Source organism: Mauremys mutica, chromosome 2 (assembly GCF_020497125.1).
Source record: "Mauremys mutica isolate MM-2020 ecotype Southern chromosome 2, ASM2049712v1, whole genome shotgun sequence".
NCBI classification, from domain to species: Eukaryota; Metazoa; Chordata; order Testudines; family Geoemydidae; genus Mauremys; species Mauremys mutica.
The window spans coordinates 277,362,909-277,377,457 of NC_059073.1; the positions used below are offsets into that span (position 1 = coordinate 277,362,909).

The 14,549-nt window shown below is 41.3% G+C and overlaps 1 protein-coding gene across 6 annotated transcripts in view; it reads right to left on the minus strand.

Annotated features, from left to right (window-relative positions):
• The window catches only part of RBM33 (RNA binding motif protein 33), a 162,346-nt gene that overhangs the window by 65,045 nt on the left and 82,752 nt on the right, over nucleotides 1–14,549 (minus strand). For all 6 annotated transcript variants that reach the window (XM_045004268.1, XM_045004267.1, XM_045004270.1 and 3 more), the window contains exons 11-14: nucleotides 8,586–8,754; nucleotides 7,445–7,776; nucleotides 6,070–6,354; nucleotides 4,823–5,110 (exon numbers count right to left, since the gene is read on the minus strand). In XM_045004268.1, the coding sequence (XP_044860203.1) occupies nucleotides 4,823–5,110; nucleotides 6,070–6,354; nucleotides 7,445–7,776; nucleotides 8,586–8,754 (1,074 nt within the window). The remainder of the gene's footprint in view (nucleotides 1–4,822; nucleotides 5,111–6,069; nucleotides 6,355–7,444; nucleotides 7,777–8,585; nucleotides 8,755–14,549) is intronic.

A 14,549-nucleotide genomic window follows, 5' to 3' on the forward strand; every position in this document is an offset into this window, starting at 1 on the left:
ACAACTATACTAACTAGTCATTAACACTAACTGTAACAGCGTCGCAGAGAAGCAAGCGGACACTGCACATCAGCGATAAGAAGGAGCTGAGTGATGGTGGGGCCTGCTCTGCCTTTTATGTCCTTGGGTGGGTTAAGGAGGGTATAGGAGCAGCCCCAATAGACACTGATAGCCAGAAAAAATCCAATTTCATGCGAATGAACACCATGAGTGGAATCGTCTGTACAATCACTCAAAGTACTATTATTCCCTTTATACCAATGGAGTATCAGGTACAGAGAGGTTAAGAAAAAAGGCACGTGTCAGAGATGGGAACAGAACACAGATGACTTGGCTTTCATGCCTATGGTTTAAATTCAAGTTTACCCCAAATCAAAATGCTGATGGTCTGACGCTTGATGAGCTATAACCCAAAGATCTGAAATGAACTTCACGTTTCTGATGACAGCCTCGATGATAGGCTCTTAGCCTCTGAAGAGGTGGGTGCATCCCACAGGATGCAGGTCCTAAAACATCTTTCTTATACCAAAAAACAGAGAATGAAAAAGAACGAGATCTGTTGCTTCTGAAGAAGTGCATTGTCCTCCTCCAGTCCTCTCTCTTTAACAGGAAATTAACAGGATGAACTGGGGAAAAAATTAAGTCCTCTAATCAAACAACCTTCAAACAAAATAGGAGGAAAACACTCCTAAATCTGGAAACCAAAGCCTATACAAACTGAAAAGAGACCAAAAATGACTACAGAGAACAGGAAGTTATGAGCCCGTTTTCCCACCTTGAGGGAAAGACTTATCGAGAGACGTTAATGCTTTATTTTAAAAGAGGCAAAGAAAACTTTTCTTTGTGCACTTCACAAATTAATGAGGCTCCTTTATTTCATATATTGCCAGCCTTGCAAAACTGATGTGAAAAGTTACCAGCCCATTCACAAAATTCATTTCTCCGCCCTTTATAGTGATGACTGATTTTAACATACAGCAAGAAGATATTTATACATACAGAGAACATGAAAAAGTGGAAGTAGCCATACCAACTGTAAGACGCCAATCAACTGAGATGAGCTACTTCCACTTTTTCATGTTCTCTATATGTATAAATATCTTCTTGCTGTATGTTCCAGTCTATGCATCCGATGGAAGTGGGCGGTAGCCCATGAAAGCTTATGCTCAAATTAATTTGTTAGTCTCTGAGGGCTGGTCCACACTAAGAATCGGGGTCGAACTAGGGTACGCAAATTCAGCTACGTGAATAGCGTAGCTGAATTCGAAGTACCCTAGTTCGAACTACTCACCCGTCCAGACGCCGCGGAATCGAAGTCCGCGGCTCCAAGGTCGACTCCGCCACCGCCTTTTGCAGTGGTGGAGTATCGGAGTTCGAACTATCGCGTCCAGATTAGACGCGATAGTTCGAACTCCGAGAAGTCGAACTCACCGCGTCGACCCAGCTCGTAAGTGTAGACTAGCCCTAAGGCACCACAAGTACTCCTGTTCTTTTTTGAGAGAGAGAGAGAGAGAGAGAATGCATATGCTAATTGCTGTATCGTCAATAAACGTGGCGTATTGCCTTTTCTCCTGAAAAAGATCCCGTGTGCTTCTTATAAGCATAACACAGTAATAGTTTTTCTATACATAGACATATCAATCTGTTTTTTAAAAATTCTATTTTGCAGCCATGCAGGGCTACAAAGAGGAGCATTATGCTATGGGAAGAGTAGATTCCCAGTTTCTCAGTGGGACCCAGCACTTGCTTCTAGTCCTGCAGGGCTGCAAACTTTTAAAATGACACAATTTTAAAAGAGAGCCAAAATCTATACAAGTTCATAATTTAGTTTTTCAGTTCTAACACACTTGAAAAATGATCTGCGTAACTAATTTGTGGCTTTGCCACTTATGAGCAATGCAACAATATGACAAGAGAAGAGGATATTTCCTCACTCTTCATTAACGCCATAAAGGTAAAGAAGCAGACAGAGTGAAATTATTGAAAGAAAAGGAGGAAAGAAAAATATGGAAAAATGACTGCACCAGAGAGAGTTCTGTACAGGTCTGCCCTAAAGAGAATTGTCAGAACACAACTTAAAAAAAAAAAAAGGTATCCCATTACATGTGAATAGAAGTTATGTGCTGAGTTAATGCACAGGATGTACAAATCTGTGGTGAAGTTGAAAGGACACATTTGTTACTATGGTATAGTATGTGGATTGTTGCTGCTTTCCTTAGAAAGCAGCAGCCCTGTTTTCCATTAACATCTCAGTTAATTGTTGAGCATCTTCCTGCACTTACTGTGGTGGGTTCTACTGGGAATTACAAGGAGACTCTTCCTCTGTTCCAGGACAAAAAAAAAAGCTTTCTGCAAGTTACATGAACAGAAAGTTTCACAATTTGCTTCCAAATAAAGTTTTGAAGCACCCACAAAAAGATGAGGGATACAGAAGTTCTGTAAGACTAAAGCTTCAGATAGGTAAGGCCAGTTAATCGTAGAACATACAAAGTTTACAGGAATTTATTTAAACTTAAATTAAATCTGAGGGGACAAGAAGGCTGCTCTATCTTGTTTTGTAGGGAACACCCAGTCAAAGACAGTAACAAAAGACTTAATTACTAATGTATACATTTTGGAGTTAATTCATATTTAACTGGAGAGAGAAAGCCTGTCACTATATGTCACAAGCTTATAATCTTTATCACCTTTCTTACTGGCCTGAAAGATGCAGAATTTTCCCCAAGATCTGTGTTATTTTCTGTTACTTTTAGATTCTTCTATGAGGAACTGATATGAAAGGGAAAAAAATCTTTAGTATCTGCTGAAACTAAAGAGCAAAGTTAAATAAGTGACCTCTTGAAAAGCTGAACCAAGGGGTTTTTACTCCTATGATGAATGAGTGCACAGGAAGTTAAATACTGATAACTGCATGTTTCTTTCATGTTATATTTGTGGAAATGAGAGATGGTCATAACTAATTCAAGAAAAAGAAGAGGAGCTAATCACCAGCAACTTAAAAGAAGACGTTCTTAAAAGAAACCTGGTGTTTGAGACAGAGCAGTTCATAGCTAACTTAACATGAAGGATTTGTGGTTCTGCTTGGAATGACTTGACATTTGAAAATTGTAACAGTCATTTAACCATCATGTGGATACAGTGTCTCAATGTTCAACATTAAGGGCCCAATCCTGCAAACTGCTCCACACAAGAGGACTCCCTGTGACCATGGGGAACCCCACCGGCTTCTATGGAGTTCCATACAGGGGTAAGGATCCACACACAGCAGCATTCAGAATCAAGACTGAGTGAGGTTCAGAGTACAGCCATACCTCACACTCTTGGGGGGGTCCTGGTAAATTAAATAGCAACTTTTTTCAAAATGGAAAATAATAAAAACAAAATATTTTATATTTCCTCCAGATGAGAGGTAGGACAAGTATCCGCTCCATCAGCAGAAGAGGTGCCTGAGGGGATGGCTCAGCTGCAGCTTATCATGAGGACTCCAGGACTTGGAGGAGATTGGCTGGGCTGGGAAGCCATGTTTGGAAGTCATTTGGGTCTCATTTGAGAGAGCAGAAAATGGAAAAGAAGAGGAAGGGAAGGATCTGGTGGCTGTCTTATTCACAAGATTGGGGAGGAAGTGATGAGTGGCTGTCTTATTCACAAGACTGGGGAGGAAGTGATGAGCAGTAGGGAACCAGGTTGGAAAAGGAAGTATTAGATAGGGATAGGCATTGCTGAGAGAGTAGTATCTGGTGGTATTAACAAGTGGAACTCATTGCTATGGGATATTGTAATAGCCAAAAATGTAACTGGCTTAAAAAAAAGAACTAGACAAGTTCAAGGAGGACAAATCCATCAATGACTATTAGCTAAGATGGCCAGGGATAACCCCATGCTCTGGGTGACTCTAAACCTCTAAATGCCAGAAGCCAGGAGGGGAAGACAGGAATAGAGCTATCCAAAACTGCCCTGAAGCTCTGGTACTGGCCACTGTCAGAGACAGGATACTAGGCTAGATGGACTACTGGTCTGACCTAGTATGGCAGTATGAGAAAACAAACTGAGCAGCAGGGAGCTGGTTGGATCCAGAAGCCTCTTAGTCTGAATATGGGAAGTTGCAGGACCTGAGGCAAGGGAAGAGAAGCACTGCTGTTGCTAGCCGTACTCCAGCCTCATTTAGCTTCATGTCACTCGCTGTGGTTCTCTCAGATACTTTCAACTCTACCACCAGATTTCAGGTCAGCAATGTTCTGCCCATACTATCTCTGAAGCAACTAAGTCTGATTCATTCCTGCTCAGTGTCCTCCCCCTTCGTCTCTTCCTTTCCTCATTCAGTAGCTGTTCCTACTTTAACCACATCATATACCAAAGCAGGGTGCCCCAAATCAAGTAGGTTACCTGTCCCCAACTTTTGTAGGAGTAGCTCCCTTACCTCCCAAAATTGACTCACCCAGCCCTTCCAACCTTCAAGACCTGGACCCCTCTCCTGGGAGGAGCTTGCAGCTAATCCCCTTCTACCCTTCTGACAACACTACAAGGAGAGCTGGCAACCTGGAAGTGGGACGCCTAGTGGTAATGAAGTGTAGCACAGAGGTGCATATAGGTGAGTTTATACTCCACAAATCAGACTAGCAAACGTATAAACTTATTCTTTAAAAAAAGGTAAATAGATTAGCCAATGTTTTAACTTTTAGCCATGACTTCCTACTTAGCAGCACCATACTGGTATGTTTTGCAGGTATTTCTCACCTTTACCTTACAGCAACTGGTGACATTAAGAAATATAAACGTATGTACTACAAACAGCCATTTAACATTAATGGAAAATCTCCCTTACCTCTGGTTCAGATTTTACTTCTACTTTAGTTTGGACCACTGGCACGACTGTTCTAGCTTTCATTTCAGTTCTCCCATGTGGGCTCCCAACACCTACTACAGATCTTGTAGCAGGTGTCGTGCTGGTAATGGGTTTCACCTGCGCAGCAGGGGCAGCGGTTCGCCGGTTGTTAGTAATCTCAATAGCATGCGAAGGTGCTATTGGTAATTCACGCAAGTTGCTATTCCTTGAAGCAGTTGACTGTAGCTGCTGATTTGGACGCTTGACCATGTTCTGTGTTGGTGTACTCTGACAGAGGCAAAAGATAACATACATATAATATGGACGCCTTGGTAGCCATTTCAGAGTTCAGGGTATGTTGAGATTTCCACTTCAAGCAAGACTAACATTTAGCCTCAAAAATTGGCACTAACTCTTCAGAGGACAATTGCATTTTCAATATAGCTTTTCAGTAAAATACCCACTAACTTTTGTGGAGTAAGTGTTTAAAAGTGCCCTTCTTCTGAAATTTTCTCATTTCTATCATACATCTTAAGTTTTGCTGTTTAAAGAAACCTAAAGACTTCTCTCACATATACACCATTTCTAAAATAAACCCCAAGAATGACTGTCTGATCAGAATAACTTCTCTGAGTTATGTCCAGATTGGCCAAGGTACGATGCCTTGGCTCCCCCACCAACCAAGTGAATGGGCGAGGGGAGGAGGGACAGAAGGAAATGGGGCAAAACTTCTCTGCATTGGAGCAGTGAGAGTAACAAGGGATCCCCCATGGCACTGCTTCATGGTGCACCAGGAAGCCCAGTCAGCAGTGCTATGGAGAGGTCTTCAAGCAGATTCCCCATTGCTGAAGCACTAGGCTCCCCAACCCCAATCACAGCTTTACATTTGACCATACAACCCTCCCCCTATTCCACCCTCCCAAACATCCTTGATCTCTAGCTTCTTAGCATGAGAGGGCACTGTGTCTGTCTGTCTCTTTCTTTCACACCGTGAGCGAGTAGGTGAAGAGGGAAAGACAGTAAGTCAAGGGGGAGACAGAGGTGATGGGGAAGTGGTTATAAATACAGGATATTGAATAAATGAGGAAGAGGAGAGGATGAATGAATGAAGGGGACAGAGTAAGAGGAGAAGGAATAGGAGTGGGAGAGCCTATGCTCAAAGGTTTTAAACTTGAGCTCAGATACACCATCTTTACACACACACAATGAGGGAACACTGATGAATGCCAGTATTTACTGGTACTTACATGTCTTGGATTCATTGGACCCTGCCGCTGTTGACACTGCATTCTATTGTTATTTGACTGTTGCTGTGAAGGCTGCAAATGAGGTCTGAACTGTGGCTGGGTAATGGGAATCAAAGGTTGCGGTGGACCGGCAAGATGATGCTGATGCTGATGTTGATGCTGATGCTGATGAAGCTGCTGGTGCTGCTGCTGCTGTTGCTGTTGGTGGTGGTGCTGCTGCTGCTGGTGGTGGTGTTGTTGTTGCTGATGGTGAGGCTGAGGCGGTAGAGGAGGGTGCAAGGGACCCTTTACATTTTAAAAAGAAATAAAAGACATTCTATGCATTTTTTTCAATCCTAAGGAAAATAAGCTCCTTAAGCAATCAGATTTGTTCTTGTATGGCAACAATATTTTGGCTGTAAGTAAGGAGCTCTAGACATATAGGCTTTCCTGGGGCAACAGTATTTGCAGTAAACGAGGACTGTTGATTGCTGTGCAGGGTAATGACATCACTTGGTCACTGACCAAGTAAGGGTTGTACTTAGATTTTAGCTCAACTTCTTAATGTGAAAAAAATCTCAAATAATGTTATTAATGAGACTACAATAAATAAGTCGAACTGTTCTACTTGCTTCTAAGAATTACTAGAATATAATATTTACTCTTAAGAAGAAATCCACAGTGTATGCATCATGAATCTATAACAACCCTCCTCCCCTCCGCCCCAAAATTCAAGGGCCTTTGCAGAATATTTTTCATGGTCATACAAACCATTTGTCTACTTTAACAAATAGTAGTTTGTTAAGTAGTAAATACAGTAGTTTTTAAAAGAAAAACTAATTTTTAAGAAGCCAAACTGATTTCTCTCTCACTGCTAGTCCCCTAAAACACACAGCTCATTTTTATCAGCAGAGGGCACCCAAGACCCGTGACAAGAGGTGAAATAACCCAGCAATGTCTATTTTGTATACATATACGTCTCTCTGTAAACAGACTTTTTGAACAATACAATACTTTCATATTTCTGTTGGAGTAAATTAATTTAAGGAACTGTTGGTGAACAAAATATGTCATTAAGAACTTTTCTAATCTCATTAGGTGTAAGCAGTTGAGCAGAAATCACAGCAATTTTAATAATTTCACTTTTGAAATATCCGTTGGTGTACGTTTCGTAACTGAGTTGTTGATATGGTGATGAAAATCAGCTTCTCTGTCTAACACTAACACAATAATAGGAACTACACTTAAATCTACTTCACATTTGTAATATCAAACAAGAGTTAGCCATTTTGGTTAGATTGCTACTGTGAGGAGAAAGTAAAGATCGCAATATAGCTTTCTAAATGCAAAAGTTCTAAATAGTGCTTATAAGCCCCCTTTTACCATTGATTAATACCTGCATATTGGGCTGTGTATGTGTTGCTAGAAATGGCTGTCCTGGGTTTTGTAAGAATTGTTGTCTGGGTTGCATGAAAGGCCGTGGATTTGCTGAACCTGGTTGGCTGAAGTGAAGAATTCCAGCAGGATTCTGAGGCTGGATGTTTGGCCTTACTGGTCTGTCTCTGGGAAATACTGGTTGCTGCCCTTGCTGATTATATCCTGGTCCAGGTTGATTGAAAGGCAGAGGATTTTGGGTAGGGACAGGATGGGTACTGTTAAGGAGTGGTGGAGGGGGTGGAGGTGGGGGACTCCGTTGCTCGAACAAATGATGACTTGGGAATCTTGGATCTGTTGAAATCAAAACATTTAATTAAGTGACAACCTCCTCATGAATACAAATGTGTTTTAAATACAGTCCTGGCATATTTTCAGCTTCAGGAGAGTAACTTGATAATTTGATTGAGGAATAACTACAAAATAGTTTAGTCGGAAGAGCAGCTCTGCAAGATTATATGAGAGATACTCCTCTTGCTTGTGCCAAGAACCGCCTTAGCATGGAAGATTCAGACCCTTGGGAGAAAGAGGACAATTTGATAACTAGCTGGCATTAATAGTTATTTTTATTATTTCTACTGCAAAAGCACCTAACCCCTCCAAGCAGGAAGTAGGACTAGAGAAATGCAAGCACTGACAATCTGAACAAAACTAACACCCTTTCAATCCACGCAAAGAACTAGTCAAGCCACTTTATGCAATGTTTATATTTTACTTAACACCATGTTTGTTGTGTTGTAACTTTAACATTAACTGGAAGATTGGACAGAATTCATAAAAAGTTAAATTTGTAGGGCACCAAATATTCCAGATAGATACAACTGTTAATGGGGGAACGACCACAGATGAAAGAGAAATGGTGTTGATATTTAATATCTGAACTGTAACAAACTGAAAACAATGTTATTTGGTTGCTTTTTGAGAGATGACAAAATACAGGCTCACACTAAATCATAATGGTCCCTTCTGATCTTCAGATCTCAAGTGTGTGGATAGATTAATTCATAGAAGGGGTTACTATGTGAAAAGGAAGAATATTCAAATAGTATATTTGCAGTGAAAAAGGTCACCCTATATACCAATCTAAAATAAAAATTATATACCTCCCAGGAAGAAAGGGTCTCTTTCCTGGGGAGGAGGAGGAGGTGGTGGTGGTGGAGGCATAGGTGGTGGAGGTGGGCCTCTCCACTGGTCCTGTAGAGGGATTCTTGGGGCTTGGGTGAAGTTGGTAGGAACAGGTCCAGGAGGGTGCTGCTGAAAATCTGGAGGGCCCTGTTTAATAAAACAAAAATCAGCAAAACTAAGTACATCTTTGAGAAATTCATCCATAGTCTATTAAAAATACTCTTAAAAAAAATCAGTTGACCTATCAATTATCTCCTGTAAAGTTGGCAGCCCTACTGAGTCATTCTTGCACAATGAATCAGACACTGAAGCTGAGAACAGGATCTTGAAATGATTTCACAGCATTTTAATAGTCATTGTAGCACCACAGGAATGCCATTTCTTTTCAAGCTTATTGAAATCCATGCAATTATTGACCTTCTTTCCCATTAATCCAAAAGTCTGAATGTCTACTTTAGAAAACGTTCCTGACATTTATCTTCTTAAACCATGCTATTCTTTGCCATCTATTTAGTGCAACCTAAGCTACAGAAATGAAGCAGCTTTACTTCAAAAGGGGAAAAAAATCAATTTGTGACATCCAGAAAATTAGAGCAATCATCTTTCAATAAATAACAGGAACTAACATTTCTACCAATTCATATAAAACTTAAATACTTAAGCATCTGAAGCATTTCAAACGGCATAAGAAAAATTTACACAGAATCTGTCTTTCCTTGATTTTTAAAAGAAGTTTTAAATAAGCCTTTAAACACTGGCTTAATGTACTGTTATTTCACAATCAAAAGCATGCAGAATAATTCAGATTTAATTCAGTAATTCATACTACCACTATCATTATTTGCTTTTATATGGAAACATTTGACAATTTTAAAAATTGATACCATCCACTGAAAATGTGAGGCAGTCCCCCATCTATCAATACATTCACTGGGAAACAGATACCATATTCATGATAAGCATGCATGAAAAAGTCAGAAAGGTAATCAATGTCATCTCAGCACATCCTTGTTTTCAAACTAATATGCATTTAGAAATTAGCGATGTGTATTACATGTGCACCTGGTATTCACCAACAATTAGAACCACATTAAGCAAAAACAAGCCCTTCAAAATAAACAGATTCAAGAAGAGACGCTCCCTTTTAAAGTTAAGTAAGAGAACGTTAAGTCTGAAATAACACAACATAGATCTTAAAATGGGACTAGGAAGTTTACCAAACCCCAAATCTAGCATACTTCCAGAGGAAACATGTCCCATGGCCTCCACCCTACCACTCATCCTAGTGTGTGTGCGCGCACGCATGGGAAAAAGTAGGTGTGTCAGAGCTAACCATAATTCAAGAATATCATTTAAGCAAGTTGGGCAATTTTTACTATGGTGGTCATCAATTTTAAGAACAGTTGAGTCTCCATGCCCATAAAACTTCTGGCCTCTCTGCTGAGAGTGCTATAATTGAGGTATTTGAGCAATTAACACCTTTCCACTAAGAGCAGGGCTGCAATCACTCATTTTACATCACTAAACAACCATCAGACATAACTACTTTTGGTCACTCCTACCCTGCACTAGACTGGACTTAGCAACCCTACAGATTAAAGGTTCTATATCCCATTATCAGTCTCCCGAACCATCCAGTCTCCAGTGGCTACTTCATTTAGAGGAGAGGTATTATTTTAAACTCAAGCATGAAAGTCTTTCACGACACATGTAAAATTTATAAGAAGAGCTGGTAGTGGCTTCTCTATTTAGATTGCCTAACATCTTCCATTATCAAATATTCTTGGGACTTTTTCTTGAAACATCTTAATACCTCCATTGTAAGCAGCCAGCCTTTGAAATTCAGTAAGGAAAAAGCCTCAGGCTAGAGAAGTGACTTTTCTTGTCCCAGGAAATTCCATTCAGGTGTAGTTGAATGTTACTATTAAATATTGCCTCTCTCTCACCTGTTGTGCAGGAAACTTCTGGCAGCCTGCCAATATGACAACTGAACATTCTGACGAGCTAGGCCTGAGCTACCACCTAAGCACCATCACCATACACTGTACTGGGAACACCCAGGAGCTGCCAGAGGACCTGTAGTAGAGTGGGGGAGGAGGAGAGCAAGGCTACCCCATCTGACCAAACTCCTTTTCTAGACCTGGCACATGGTACCAGCTTCTCATCTCCTCCTCCTCTGGGGGCTACACATGGGACAGGAGCCCCACACTTCCTGGAAAGGAGATGGGAAAACAGATCCAGGCAGAGCTCCCCCGACCACCTACTTTACCCAGCACATGGTGTCAGGAGCCCACCTCACCTCCACAAAAACACACTTCTGCTACTGCCAGCCAATGTAATTAAGGCCTGTCACTCAAGCGGTAGCAGTGTGTATTGCAGAGCCAAAGATTCAGGGTTCGAACCCTGCTGATAATGCATGATGGGGAGATTATTACAGCTGCACACAAGAGAAATTGTTTTACCTTTTTAAAAACCTAGCAAACTGCATATAAAAACAACTGGTAAAAGAAAGTTATTTAGGTTGCAAAGTCAAGTACTTCAAAAAGTAGAAAATTCCAGATTTACAGTTGTCAATGCAACCTTAATTCTACTCACATGTATGCATGAACTATGCTTATCTTTAATAACATAACATACTATTTATTCCACAGGAACCCAAGCCTCATTCAATGCAGAGGATTCACTATTTTGTCTTCTCATTGTTCAATGTGTAGCCCAAGTCTGAATTTATTGCACACTCTTCAGGCCCTGTTCTGAAGGCAGAATTATTAATTTCCTCATGGAGTTTTCTAGCGTATCAGAGCTTCACAAACAATTTATTTTTGCAATTCCCCTATAAGGTGAGGGGGCATTATGATCCCCATTTTACAGATGGAGAACTGAGGCACAAAAAGACTAAGATGAAAAGCATCCACCTAACTTTTGGTGCCCAATTCTAAACACTGAGGCCCTGATTTTTCAGAGCATTCAGCATCTCATAGCACTTAATATATGTTCAAACTACTGCTCCCATAGACTTCAGTTGCAACTGAGAGCACTCAGCATTTCTGCAAATCAGTCCCCAGGTCTCAACTCAGGTACCAGAAAATGAACAACACAATTAGTACCCCCCTCCCCGCTGCTGCCACCAAAAGTTTAACAGATCTGTCCAGCATCACACAGGAGCTCCGTGGTAGAAGCAGGGATAGCATCCAACTCCCCAACACATCAGTCAACTGCCTTAGTTATGAGACGGTCCTTTTTCTTACTGCAATGCCCCGTCTCATTCACCACATACTTTTTCACTTCTACAATAAATGAGGCAGGCATAGAATCATAGGACTGGAAGGGACCTTAAGAGGTCAATTAGTCCAGTTCCCTGCACTCGTGGCAGGACTATGTATTATCTAGATCATCCCTGATAGGTGTTCGCCTAACCTGCTCTTAAAAATCTCCAACAACAGATTTCACAATCTCCCGAGGCAATTTATTCCAGTGCTTAGCCACCCTGACAGAAAGTTTTTCCAGATGTCCAACCTAAGTCTCCCTTGCTGCAATTTAAGCCCATTACTTCTTGTCCTATTCTCAGAGGTTAAAGAGAACAATTTTTCTCCCTCCTCTTGGTAACAACCTTTTATGTACTTGAAAATTCGTATGTCCCCTCTGTCTTCTCATATCCAGACTAAACAAACCCAGTTTTTTAAATCTTCCCCCACAGGTCATCTTTTCTGGACCTTTAATCATTTTTGTTACTCTTTTCTGGACTTTCTCCAATTTGTCCACATCTCTCCTGAAATGTGGTACCCAGAAATGGACACAATACTCCAGTTGCGGCATAATCAGCGCACAGTATGAGTGAAAGAATTACTTCTCTTGTCTTGCTTATAACACTCCTGCTAATACATATGAGAATGTTTGCTTGTTTTGCAACTGTGTTACACTGTTGACTCATATTTAGCTTGTGATCCACTATGACCCCCAGATCCCTTTCTGCAGTACTCCTTCCTAGACAGTCTTTCCCAATTTGTATGTTTGCAATTGATTGTTCCTTCCTAAGTGGAGTACTTTGCATTTGTCCTTATTGAATTTCATCCTATGTACTTCAGACCATTTCTCCAGTTTGTCCAGATCATTTTGAATTTTAATCCTATCCTCCAAAGAACTTGCAACCCTTCCCTGCTTTGTAGCATCCACAAACTTTATACGTGTACTCTCTATAACATTATCTAAATCACTGATGTAGAATATACATCAGTAAAGTAACACTTGATACTGTCTATTCAGCTATTAAGATGCATTATTTAAGCATTAGTCCTTGCTAATCCATCCCAGCTGACAGCTGGAAATATCTAACTGCAGTCTAGTCCAGTCCAGTCAAGCCATGAGGCAACAAGGAGGCAATGGATGTGGTTTAATTAGGCTGCAAGATCATTCACTTAAAATATTTGGGAGTACCTAGCAATACATTGCACAGTGAAGGGGTTATCATCATTTCCTCATAATCCCCAACATGGCCCCTGCCATCCCATTGCCAAGAACTGTCACCCTCCCCTCCTAAAAAGGCTAAGGGGGCTATAAAACAAAGCAGTTTGGCTTCCCACTGTATCACATGTAGGAGCCCCAAACCCTCCTTCCTCAGCTCCCATAAGGGATGCTTTCCCTTCAAATCCTTTTCCAAACCAGTTGATCCAATAACCATGTCCCTTCCATACCTGCACTGGACATCTGCCACAAGTTTTGCATACTAAGTTGCAACATTATAACTTTACTCCCCTGCCCTACCCCACCGGGTCCCACACCCATTGTGGGAAAGATGAAAAAAATCCACCCCTCGGCTAATCCAGTGGTAAGGGAAAAACTCCTTCCTAGTCCCCAAGGGAAAAAAGGCAACTAGCATAATGCTCACAGCAGATCATGAAGGATCTTTCAGTTATCATGGCTGGAAGGGTAGATGCTGCCAGCTCAGTCCAGGTAGAAGAAGGTTCCTCTGGGACTGCACAGGGTATCAACACCCCTCTTCTTCCTGAGCAGCTGCAAGGGCAATGCTCACTCCTCCCAGATACATAGTCTAGCCGCTTCCCACTCCTACAGGGGGTAAACATTCCCCTTCCTCCCCCTCTACCACCAGTTGTACAGGGAGCCCTTAAAGGGAAAGCCACCCCTTTTCATTTGGTCAGCTGGACAAAGATCCACTACAAACAGCTGCGGTGAGTACATTTTGCCACTTAACCAGTAAAAACCTTTAAAATGTGTATTTTGAGTAGCCAGTGAAAAACTACATGAACTACCACTTACTGTTAGGCTGATAATATGAAGGACAAGTCATGCAAAGTCAATTAGAAATAGATTTGTTTTCCATAGAAAAGAAATGTGAAGGATGAACATTTTTCAAGGATAGTAACATTTGTTCCTGTAAGGACAAACTATGGGCATGATTCTGTTCTACCAAATGTCAATAGAAACAGGATTGGGCCCCTATGATTTTTAAGCAGGGTTTGATTTGACTTTTACTAAAAATTGGAGGAAGAATTTACTACTGTGCCTAAATTACATAGTAATCGTGAGCAGGTCCGCCCAGAGGATTCAGGGGGCCTGGGGCAAAGCAGGGGAGCTGTGGCACTTGTATTCACCCCGTGGCAGTCCAGGTCTTGGGCGGCATTTTGGTGGTGAGGGGCCCTTCAGTCACTCTGCGTCTTCAGCAGTGCTGAAGGGCCCCCTGCCGCTGAAAACCTGGACTGCCGGTGGGCCACGGCTAGCGGGCCCGGGGCAAATTGCCCCACTTGCCCCCTCCCCCGCCTCTGGGCAGCCCTGATCGTGTGTAATTGTATAGATTCCACAGTTTCAATACAATTCTATTAAATATTAATTTGTACTGTGAACAGGATATGTGCTGTACAACTTGCCAAGTTTTTAATTTAAAAAATTTTATCCAGTGCTCTCATTTATTTTCTGACTTCCATTAA